Below are 12,649 nucleotides of genomic sequence, written 5' to 3'. Positions count from 1 at the left end.
AGTATTATTGGTATGCAAAATGTTCTGTGGGAAGCCAATGTTTTAGGCAGGTGCCTCTTGTCTCTACTCTGTGCATGAAGAGCCAATGAATCAAATATATGATGGTTTTAGTCAAGCACTATATCTCTATTTTCCTCAGGCCTTTGAGGAGGACATGAAACAAAAGCGTGAGCAGCTCCAGAAGCTGAGAGAGAAGCTCCTCCACTTGATTGAGAAACACCCAGACTCTCCTGAAGCAGCCAAATGGAAGCAGATGCTGGCACAGATAGGTATGCAGTATGCAGCATCCCATCTGTCTGTCTCCAAATGTTTTAATATCTACTGCATCAATGCAGAGAGCTTTACCCGGGGTCAGTCCAGTCCAGTCAACCACTCCCCCTTTTCCAAGGCTCCATGACAGAATACCTGGCCTCCCTCACACCTACAGACTTGGCAGACTCATACAGCTAAGACCTAATCAGTAGGGGCTGTGCAAAGTTCAAGTTGCCAGGGTGTTTTGTGCTGACTGATGTTTGTTCCTCAGATGCTGCCTGGGCGGATGTAAGCGGGTCGGTGGTGGACAGGAAGCATCACCTGGAGGAGTCCAACAGGAACCTGGACATGTTCCAGACCACTGAGCCACAGCTCCGCCAGTGGCTCTCAGAGAAGGAGATGATGCTCAGTGTCCTGGGGCCCCTCTCCATGGACCCCAACATGCTCAACACACAGAGGCAGCAAGTCCAGGTACTTCACTATGGGACATATTAGTTAGTGTTGAAATTATTACCAACATGTACAGTTCAATGTCAATGTCACCTACTTCAGACGTAAGCTAATGTTAAAGACAGTCATTGTTTTGTCTGCAGGCCAAATGTTGAGGCTTGCCAGAATTAGTCAAAATCAAGATGATTAAGATTGAAAATGTTGAACCATTTTGCACATTATATGCATTATTAAACACCAACATTGCTATTTATTAAGGTCATATTGACTTGTCCCTCCTAGATCCTCCTGAACGAGTTTGACAGCCGTAAGCCACAGTATGACCAGCTTAATGAGGCTGCTGCTGCTATCCTGAGCACCTCAGCCAAGCAGGACCCCTCCTCTGGTGGGAAGGTGGTGAAGGACCAACTGGCTGCCGTCACCCAGAAATGGCAGGGCCTGACTGGGCAGCTGAGACAGCGAGCCGGCCTCATCGACCAGGCCGTGGGGAAGACGGGCCAGTTCCAGGATCTGCTGAGGAGCTTGAGCCAGAGCGCCGCCTCACTGGAGACCCGGCTCAACAGCCAGCAGGCCCTTAGCAGTCAGCCTGACGTGGTGAAGAAGCAGCTGGAAGAGGCTAACACCATCTCTGGCCAGCTGAGGGAGGAGAGGAAGAGACTGAAAGAGGCTGAGACCCTCTGCTCGGAGCTCTCTGCCCTGGTCACTGAGGACTACCTGAAAACAGACCTAGCCAGGCAGCTGGAGGTGGTCACCAAGCCCTTCAAACAGTTGGAGGACAAAGCAGGTTTGGCTTTGATTTAAATTGCTTTCATTTTTTTTATATAATATGTTTTTTTCTCTTTAATGAGAAGCTTCAGGCTGTATTGTGGTTTAATGTCTGAAACTTTGACAGCCATTGAAGGAGTTTCATGATGAGGTAGACATTGTCATTCTGAATGACAAATGTATGCTTTGTTCCTCTGCCTCTTAATGACATTAATGTACATGCTCTTTTTTAGTGAAGCGGATCCAGCAGCTGAACTCGGCCTTCGCAAGCTCCCAGCAGTTCCACCAGACCTCCAAAGACTTCCAGGGGTGGATGAATGAGACGCTCCAGGAGCAGTCTAAATCCCAGGCAGTCTCAGCCCAGGTGGAGAACCTTCAGCAAAGCCTGAAAGAGCACAGTGCCCTGCAGAAGGCCCTCAGTGAACATAAGGAACCATACAGCACCATCGTCAGGGAGGGGGAGACCCTACTCCAGAACACAGATGGGGCAGAGAAGGTGGCGCTGCAGGGCCAGCTGGCCACATTGCGTTCCAACTGGGACGACGTGAAGAAGAGCTCATCCGAGCGCCAGGATAAGCTCCAGGGGGCGCTGCAGAGGGCCCAGAAGTATCACGAGCATGCTGAGAAGCTCCAGTCCTGGGTCCAGGAGAGTGAGGTCAGGGAGGGTAGCGTCAGGCTCAGCGTGGACCCAGCGGAGGTGGAGAGCTCAATCTCCCAGCTGAAGGCCATCCAGAAGGACGTGGACAAACACAGAGGCCTGGTGGCGCAGCTGAACACTGCAGCCGAAAGCCTCCTGGAGGTGGCCAATGCAGACACAGAGGCCGTCAGGGAGGAGAAGGCGGCCATTGGGCAGAGCGTGGACCGGGTCACAGAGAGGGTCCAGAACAAGAGGGATTCTCTGGACAAGATCTCACAGAGGCTGAAGGAGTTCAACGACACCCACAAAGAGGCCAAGGGCCAGCTAGCAGGGGCTAAGAAGCAGCTAGATGCCCACACATCACTGGGGGTCCAGGCCTACAGCAACAAGAACCTGATCAGCATGAAGGCCCAGCAGAAGAGCCTGGATGGGGTCAACACACAGCTGGAGCACCTGAAGAGCCTTGCCCAGGGCCTCGTGGCCGACGTCCCTGAAGCTGACGGGGTGACAGACCTCCTCCTTCAGGCCGACAGCCTGGAGAAAGAGTACGGCTCCCTCAGCAAGGATGTAGGGAAGACTTGCTCCACCTTGGAGGGCAAGCTGCAGGGCATCGGGCAGTTCCAGACCAACATCCGCGAGATGTTCACCTGCTTCGCAGACTTAGATGATGAGCTTGACAGCATGGCTCCTGTGGGCCGCGAACTGGCCACTCTGAATGAGCAGCAGGGCGGCATCAAGGTCTTTGTGGAGAAACTGCAGGAGCTGATGGCAGACACGGCTCGAGGAGAGGACAGATGTAAGAAGATGCTGGAAACTGAGGCCTCCCCAGATCTTCTGGGGCTGAAGAGAGATCTGGATGTTCTGAGTAAGCAGTGTGGCAAGCTGATGGACAGAGCCAAAGGGAGAGAGGAAGAGGTGGGGAGTACACTCACCCGTCTGAATGAGCTTTACTCCAAGCTACAGCAGTTCACTAACAAACTGGACGGGGCTGAGGTCAAGGAGGAGGGTCAAGGGTCAGTTGGCATGGAGACGGATGTCATCAACCAACAGTTGGAAGCTTTCAAGGTAAGATTACATTTTGTTAATATTTTACAGTAAAGTAAATGTAATGGAAAGGCTGATACTGTATTATCAAGCTTGGTTGCCACCACTAATGGTGATTAATTGTGGTTTTGAATGCCTTACGCATTGGCTACATTATGGTATCATATTATTTCAGCTCATGCTTTACTATTGTACTCTAGCGCTATCACTTTCACCAGCCACATCACTCAACTGGATGACATTACCCTGCCAGAAAGATATCATCCTTACATACAGTACTACCCTAAAAGAACCATTAGTAAGACTTATAACACCTGGAGTAACATAGGATCTTGAGTGTCTGTTTGAGCTACACCTACACCAAAATATTATTTTGATTTACTGGACTCGCTACAACAAAACATTCCATTACTGGGTAATTTGGTTGCAACAGTTTAAAAACATACAGCAAGTTCAAGTACCATATTAAATAAAAATACTTTAAAACCAGATAAACAGTAAAGACACAAAGCATCAATAAACAAAGTGCAAAGTGCAGTAGAAAACCATTAGAACATTTCAGTTTCACCCACAATCTACTGATCTACTGTTCAAGTTTCAAAGGAAATCTCTGGAAATAAATCCACATCACTATCTTAATTCAGTAAGTTCCTATGGGGATTTTGCATGATGCTTTTTGCTGCATTAACCCCAGTGGTATTATAAGTTAAACAACAGGGCTCTCTAATTCTCTTTTGGGCCTGGTGGCCACATGCGTGACGCTCCTCTGGGGAGTACTGTTTCAGTATGTTGCTGAGCATCTGGTCCAGACAAAAGAGCTCTGACCTCCTCAGATGCCATTGTGGTGGGTGGGTGACGGGCGACCCAGGAACCAGCTAAGAACCAGCGGGGTGTCCTATGTTGCACTGGCCTGGGGTAACGAGCATTACCCAGCCTGACTCCTGCTCCCCTCTCCCTCTCCTCCACTTTAAGAATGAGTGTGGGGCCTCCCGAGTGGTGCAGCGGTCTAAGGCACTGCATCACAGTGCTAGAGGCGTCACTACAGATCCAGGTTCAATGTGTAGTAGCCAGCCGCGACCAGGAGACCCATGAGCCGGTACACAATTGGCCCAGCGTGGTCTGGGGTAGGGGAGGGTTTGGCCGGCTGGGATGTCCTTGTCCTATCGCACTCTAGCGATTCCTTGTGGCAGCCGGGCGCATGCACGCTGACTTCAGTCGCCAGCTGTACGGTGTTTCCTCTGACACATTGGTGTGGCTGGCTTCTGGGTTAAGCCGGCAGTGTGTCAAGAAGCAGTGCGGCTTGGCGGGGTCGTGTTTCGCCTCTCCCAAGTTCGTATGGGAGTTGCAGCGATGGGACAAGACTGTAACTGCAATTGGATACCACGAATTTGGGGAGAAAAAGGGGTTAAAAGTACAAATATATATATATATAAACAAAAATGGGCGTGGCCTTACCTGGTCAGTGGTGACTCACTCGTTGGCATGAAAGCGTGAACACGTGCTTTGTTTCATTATTCAGCTCTACCAGCTAATTCACTGGTGTTTGAGCATCTGCTCCTCCTCTTTAGAAAGAGCTGACTAAAAGTCTTAAAGTTTGTGTTAGCCTGTCTGCGGATGGTTTTAGATGCTCATCGTTGGTGTGCATGACTTTGCTGTATAAGCCTACCTGAACTTGAACTTTCCCCTGTAGAATTTAAGAGTATACAGGGCATTGCTTTTCTAGCTGTGGAACATCTTGAGGTGGTGGTTACTATATGTCATACCGTTGCTGTTAACAATAAAGGCATCTAGTAGTGCATGCTTACGCTGTATTGGGAATATCTGGATTCTACAGAAATGGAAAGGGAGCCAGAATAGTAACCACTAGCCAGAAACCATATTCCTGCAGTGGAATATTCACTCCCCAACATATACTGAACTCTATAGACTCCTTCTCCAACCAACACATTTACCACTACTAGGAGTTTTTAATCATTCAACATTATTGTTTTTGTATTTACAGAGTTTTTCTCCCTTCAGTCAAGTTTCCTTTGATGTTAGCTTGAATGTGTAAAACGTCTTTATGCTCTCTATGAAATAAAACAACAATTATTGTATAAAACACTATCTTAATATGAAAGATATGAGAGAATATAAATGAAACACTAACAACAGCATAATTGTGCCATAATATTATCAAGGCTTTTGTTGGTATATCAGTGGTGGATGAAACATGACTTAATGTGGGATAAAAAGCATTCTAAAAGCCTGCAAATGCTGTTAGAGTTGATGGAAGGGGATTAACTATTCAGATTTGGGAAAGAAAAAACAAGTTATTTATTGTCTGAAAGCATCATATCAAAACATGACTTTTAACCAAATGTTTCACACTACAGCATTACACATCTATTTGAAAATATAGGACAAAGGAATTTGTTAAATTTTGTTTTGATGTTTTTTTTTATTTAATCACAAGTACATTCGCAAACATCAGCCTTTATATAAATACCTTAAAATGTTATATGAAAATATAGGTCTCGTAGAACTGCAGTCAATGTTCTGAATGGTAGCTGGAATTATAATAATATATCATGTCATTTTGTGCCAGTTAACCCATTTTAAACATTGTGTTTTTGAGCTACAGACGTCTGGGTTGTTCCATTGGATTCGTCTATTTCATCTGTAGATTCCAACCATGAGACTGTGTGGTTAACGGGGACTGAGCTAGTGCAGGGTTTGTGAGACAAGGGTGGATCCCCAAGGTGCCCGGGCCAGGTCTGTAGAATCTGAATGGTTTGAGCTACACGCTATTAAAATCGATCTATGACAAGTTGAGACTCTGACGAAAACACACATGTAACATGTTTTGCTCTATGACACTCACAAGCTACACAAATGTCATTCTTCTACATAGAAAATCATAGGATATCCCGGGACATAGTGTCTATAATACTATAATACATTCACATAGATTCTGTCACAAACTCCACACAGTTGTCACTGACTAGTTGGATATTCATTTCCTGGTGAGCAAACAATTTCTGTACTCACAGTATTCATATAAATAAAACAAAACAATTTTGTGATATCAAATTGTGATCTTGTCTCATCGCTACAACTCCCCAACGCGCTCGGGAGAGGCGAAGGTTGAGTCATGCATCCTCTGAAACATGACCTGCCAAACCGCGCTTCTTAACACCCACCCACTTAACCCAGAAGCCAGCTGCACCAATGTGTCAGAAGAAACACTGTTCAACTGACCACCGAAGTCAGCCTGCAGGCCAAGTAAATCCCCTCTGGCCAAACCCTCCCCTAACCCGGACGACGCTGGGACGATGCTGAGACAATTGTATGGGACTCCCAGTCACAGCCTGGGATTGAAACCGGGTCTGTAGTGATGCCTCAAGCACTGCGATGCAGTGCCTTAGACCACTACGCCTGTCACACTCTGACCATTATTTGCATTGTTTGTTTCTATATTTTGTTTGGTCAGGGGGTGATATGAGTGGGCATTCTATGTTGCATGTCTAGTTAGTCTGTTTCTATGTGTTTTGGCCTGATATGGTTCTCAATCAGTGGCAGGTTGTTTGTCGTTGTCTCTGATTGGGAACCATATTTAGGTAGCCTGTTTTGTATTGTGGTTTGTGGGTTATTGTTGTTGCATGTTAGCACAGTCGTTTGATAGCAGTCACGGTCATCTTGTTAGTTAGTTAGTTAGTTAGTTAGTTAGTTAGTTAGTTAGTTAGTTAGTTAGTTAGTTAGTTAGTTAGTTAGTGTACTTTGTGTTTTTTTGTCCTTTATTAAAAATCATGCATCAATACGACGATCGTGACAACACCACTCGGGAGGCCCCGTATAAATACATTTTTATCAGGTTTTTGCTTTGGCAAACCATATTTTTTGTTGTTGACATTTATCAATAAAACTCATTAATGCAACTGTTAATGTCAAATTGTTTGTATTCTACGTGTAGCCTTGGTTCTTCTGAAAAGAAAATGGTAAAACACTTCATTGTGAGGCTAAATATAAGAGCTGGACATGCAGATAAATGAATAGCCCATTTTAGCTGGGGTCTGATAGGGTTTTTTAAGAGGGTTTGATTGGTAACCATGAACCATCCTATAATATTGACTACTACCAGCTGTTGCTGAGCAACGTGTTCCCTGCTGGTTGTGCTCACCTTATCACCCTCACATTGTCCCATCTCTAAGTCGCGTTGGGTAGGCCTGCACACAGACACGTCAGCTGCTAGCGGAAAATCACCATTGTACTCATTCAGGCCGCTAGCTACTCTCTCTGAGAAAAGTTCCCTGAAAATAAGGAATCCCCAAAAGAACCCTACTTAATTCCATTACAGCACAAGGTATTTCCTAATTGGTGTCTAAAAACCTGTTTTGATGCTCGGAAACCTGTGGACACAGACCGAGACCGAACGTAATGGGATGTCTGCAGTGTGAATAGGGGTTTCATGTGGTCTATAATAATCCTGCTTGGTTTATTCGTAGATCTGGTACTTGGTCTATTTTGGGGTTTCATTGGCAGCTGTTGTGAAAGAAATAAACATTAAAAGGCAGCAATAAGTGAACTCATTTTGTTGCGTTACCATTTTAGGTCACGGTTTGTAAGAGCCTCCCCTCCCGAGTCCAGTGTTTCACTCTTATTGTTGTTGTAGTTAGGGGATCTGGAAGGTTTGCTGGGAAGGATGTGGTGTATGTAGTCCTTCGTGATAGTTAGTGTGAGCTCAGCTCAGTGACAAAACCTGCTGGGGGTTGGGGAGGTGGGATGTGTTGGGGCGTATTTTTAAGGTTTCTACTCAGACGTTACATCAGTGTCTCCTATGAACCTAAAAGGAATTTCTCTCTCATTAATCATAGCTATTCCTCTCACTGAAGTTGATGAGGGGAAAAGGGCCGTTGGGGGGAGACCCCATCGTGTAGCCCAGCTTGCTCAGTTACCCCAATGATGATACACTCAAATCAAATCACTCTCCCCAAGGTGGAATATGACACCAGAAATGTACCAGAAGGATCTGAGTTGGTAACACATTGTTTTTGCTAGGATTGGCAGATCACTTTTCATGGTAACACATTGCATTTTCCCTTTGTGTTTTGGGATTGTGATTCACCTAAGACACCTAAGAGATTATTTTGTTCCTGTATGCACTAGGAGTGCACTTGTACACAATCAAGAGAAGCTTTTGAATTTGTCTCATTGAATTCTTTGTCTAGTCCTTTATAATGGTTTTCGTTTCATTCACACCCATTGTTGGGAGTGACTGATGAGTAGTTCTGTTGAAAGGGATTTTTCTGCAGAAGATGTCACAAAAAAATGTGGCCCTTCTGCAACCTTTGGTCTGAATAGCCTGTCCTTGTGAATAACTTTACTCACATGCAATGTAATAAGAGTTATGTGTAAGTGCTCTATAGGTTTCGAGGGAGATATTTGAGTCATTTGGATTGGTTAAAGTGTATCCTATGTTGGTTGGAGTGGGCATTAGTGAAGTCGCTCTCTTTATAAATCAATCTCATGATGACACATTTTTCTAATTCGGAGATCAAAACCCCCAGTTTACTAAAATCACATTCCTAATGCCAAACTAGTTAGTGTGGGCCAGGATAACGGAAACAGCCTTGGTGCAGGAAAAGGAGGACGAAAAGAGGAACACTTTACCCTCCCTTAAATCAACGCCTGGATTTTGTCAAAATGATGTGGGATTCAGCTGCTGAATATCCTTTCTCTAAACCCAACAGATCTATTTAACCACTTATTTATCTCTGCCAGACTTCCTCCTTTTTCCTCCTCTCATTGTGGGAAGGGGTCGTGGTGGTGGAAGGAGTTGGGATGGTTCAACTCCTTTCTGTTGTCAGCCTTCTGTGCTGCACACAAAATTAATTCCTCTCATTATCCCTCTCTCTCATTCCTCCTTTCTTCTCTCACACGACCCGGGTCACTCGCCATAAAAAAGACACACCATGCCATGGATTTGGCAGAGCTGTGGGTGTTAAATTACCTGGGACCTGTGCCTCCCTCAGCATTCCAGAGTAATTAAGAATATCTGCAGGGTCCACAGCAACCATCCACAGGAAAACAACAGAGAAGGAACAGAAGAAAAGGGAAAACATAGAGATCTATTTCAGCCCAGCGTGATGTCACCAAAGTGGGAGCTGCCGCTGCCTGTTGGTCTGCTGTGATTAAATGTTTTCTTCCTTCAGAGGAGGAAAGCTAGTTGCTTGTTGTGTGTTCCCCCATCCTCTCCCATCGCTTCAGTCAGAGAGAGAGTGAGAGTGATGGTGCCAGGACACAGAAGATGACTAAGAAGTTAAGTCATATGGACTGTGGAGATAGAAGGGGAGAATTAGAGAAAAAAAAAGGGTCAAGCGTCCGACCAATCAACATGTGCCGGAGCAGCCCTCTGTGGCAGATGTTGCCTGAATAATGAGCTAGCGGGGGCGGGGCCTGCAGCCTCTCTGCCAGGAGGGTGTCTGTCTGTCATTGCAGGGCGAACCACCAGAGAGGCAGGGCAGGCATTTTTGTTTATCCAGGAGCACCGGCTCTTCTCGCCCTTTGTTTTCATAGAGCCCTGTGGATTTGTATCAGGATATGCCACTTTGCACTGAAGCTCTCCCACAGCCTACATGGATACCAGCGGGATTTAAGGGATAAAATAAGCACTTTTAAGGGAGAACAATTCTAATGTCGTTTTGACAATGGGGAGGACAGCACCAAGTAGGGAATTCTTTGAGGATAGTTGACTCAATGAACGGATTGGACGGTTCCTGATACTGATTGCACAGCCGGTGCACTTTCTGAGTGAGGGTGATATGTTGCTTTAGTGTTATTGAGGTCCATTATTTTTACTGTTTGGATTATGACGATTATTAGGTCTGTTTTATATATTCTGAATTTTTCTAAGTAATTGCACCAATTATTGTGAATTGTTAATTTATTTATTTTATAAGAACTTGGTTTTGATATAGCAAATTAAGTAAATAAAAAAAGTGAATATTGAACATGCACTTTTAGTAGTATTTTTTGGCTTGTTGCTTTAGCAGCAAATATTTGCACTGAAACAACATATACTGTACCTCAGACCACATTAGTATTATTTTATTATCTCTGAGTCAGTGCAGTTAGTTTTAAGATGGGGAAACCTCTTAGCAGACCAGACTGCCTCCGCCAGAACCCCTCCTGTGTGGGAAAAGGGGAGGAGGAGGACCTAAACATTGATGACTGCTACGTTCCCCAGAGATCCATCTATGACACTGTCCGTCTCAATGAGCAGATTGATTGTGGCTCAAAGGGTAGCCTGGCTTCCAGGCACTTCACTGGCACCCTACCCTACACACACCGCACCCTGGACATGAGCAGCCTGTGTGGCAACGGAGTCCTCACCTCCTCCAGCGCCTTTGAGCTCCGCACTCGCGAGGCAGCTAGACTGGAGTGTGCTGTCTTTGATGGCCTGAAACTGAATGGTGACATCATCAGGGGAGCGGGGACGGTACTCCCTAAGACTCGCCTGGGGCAGGGAGGGGAGAAGAAGGAGCGCCCGCACCATCGGAGATCCTGGAGGACATTCGCTCCCACTAACATAGGGGAGTACGCCAGTCGCAGTGGCACCCTCTGTTCAGACAGACTGGATAGGTCGAGCCATGGTTTTACCCGTGGCAGGAGGGGACGGAGTGTCACCAACTCCCTGACATCAGAGGAGGACTCAGGCCTGTGCAGCCCCACCGCAGAGAGGGAGCGCCGCTCCCACCGGGCCTCCAGGAAACCACGCCCAGGCACCAGGAGCCTTTCCTCCTCCGAGGCCATGCACGTGTCTGGGGAGATAAAACCAAGCTGCTCCCACAGCTCAGGGCAGGAGGAGTTCCCCTTCTCCCCAGTCAGGGACAACATACCCAGGGAACTGTACAACCCAGGACAGAGCAACAACCCTGTACAGGAGTCCCAGGAGGGGAATGACACCTGTGTGACAGACTTGAGTGAAACAGTGTTGACCATCACTAATGGGGAATACAGGGACTCCACAGGCAGGCGCTCCTCAAGATCAAACAGTAGGGATTCGACTGGCAGGAGGTCCTCGAGATCAGCCAGTAGGGTTCAAAATGGTGTCTCCAGGACACTAACGAGCTATGATGAGCTCCCCACCGCCGAGCTGCTAGAGGACATGTCCTCCCAGTCAGACTGTGAGTTGGTCAGTGTGGTTGTCACACAGCCGGAGCCCTATGTGAGTTCTGGGCCGCGGCCAGAGTGTAGACAATATATGGGTGTTAAACCGTTTGACCTGCAACACCACGGAGCTATAGAACCGCGGAAATACAGCATGGAGGACCTGGAGGACTTCCTGCTGTCAGTGGAAAAGGAGGCCTGCTTGGCCAATGGCAGTGAGCCACGGTCGTACCAAGAAATAGGGGACGACGAGATCGAGAGCCTGTTAACTGCTATATCCGCATGCTCCGAAATTGACCTCATGGGCTTCTCCTCCCCCCAGGTACCCCAAAATAGTCTCCTCCAACTCCAGCATTGCAGGGTGGATTCTACTTTCAACTGGGCCAAATAAATACGGCACTTTTGATTAGTGTTTCCTGGGATGCTAGTCTTGTTTATCAGATTACATTAGGTCTGAATTGGGTTTAGTACGCCAGCCTGGCCTGTGAGTCTGTCTGGTGTGATGCTGCACAGCTGTGCTCCAACTAATTGCCGTGCTTTCCTTTCTAGAAGCTGCAGTGCTGACCAGTCAGAAAGAGGTTGTTGTTATGCCAGCTCTGTGGCCTAGGCCAGCAGCCTGTCTATACAATCACTCTTCAGGGACTGGCGAAACATGTTGTAATGCTCAGCTCTGTGGCCTAGGCCAGCAGCCTGTCTATACAATCACTCTTCAGGGACTGGCGAAACATGTTGTAATGCTCAGCTCTGTGGCCTAGGCCAGCAGCCTGTCTATACAATCACTCTTCAGGGACTGGCGAAACATGTTGTAATGCTCAGCTCTGTGGCCTAGGCCAGCAGCCTGTCTATACAATCACTCTTCAGGGACTGGCGAAACATGTTGTAATGCTCAGCTCTGTGGCCTAGGCCAGCAGCCTGTCTATACAATCACTCTTCAGGGACTGGCGAAACATGTTGTAATGCTCAGCTCTGTGGCCTAGGCCAGCAGCCTGTCTATACAATCACTCTTCAGGGACTGGCGAAACATGTTGTAATGCTCAGCTCTGTGGCCTAGGCCAGCAGCCTGTCTATACAATCACTCTTCAGGGACTGGCGAAACATGTTGTAATGCTCAGCTCTGTGGCCTAGGCCAGCAGCCTGTCTATACAATCACTCTTCAGGGACTGGCGAAACATGTTGTAATGCTCAGCTCTGTGGCCTAGGCCAGCAGCCTGTCTATACAATCACTCTTCAGGGACTGGCGAAACATGTTGTAATGCTCAGCTCTGTGGCCTAGGCCAGTAGCCTGTCTATACAATCACTCTTCAGGGACTGGCGAAACATGTTGTAATGCTCAGCTGCATTTTTGAAACATTA

At 46.9% G+C, this 12,649-nt stretch overlaps 1 protein-coding gene across 1 annotated transcript in view; it reads left to right on the top strand.

The window, feature by feature from the left end:
- LOC115113849 (dystonin-like) overlaps positions 1–12,649 on the top strand; it is a 142,292-nt gene that overhangs the window by 80,136 nt on the left and 49,507 nt on the right. Inside the window, 4 exon segments of the mRNA XM_065012721.1 lie at positions 140–269; positions 524–723; positions 985–1,486; positions 1,701–3,169. Coding sequence (XP_064868793.1) covers positions 140–269; positions 524–723; positions 985–1,486; positions 1,701–3,169 — 2,301 coding nt within the window.

This window comes from Oncorhynchus nerka, linkage group LG28 (genome assembly GCF_034236695.1).
Source record: "Oncorhynchus nerka isolate Pitt River linkage group LG28, Oner_Uvic_2.0, whole genome shotgun sequence".
NCBI lineage: Eukaryota > Metazoa > Chordata > Actinopteri > Salmoniformes > Salmonidae > Oncorhynchus > Oncorhynchus nerka.
This window is presented reverse-complemented; position numbering and strand designations above follow the sequence as displayed.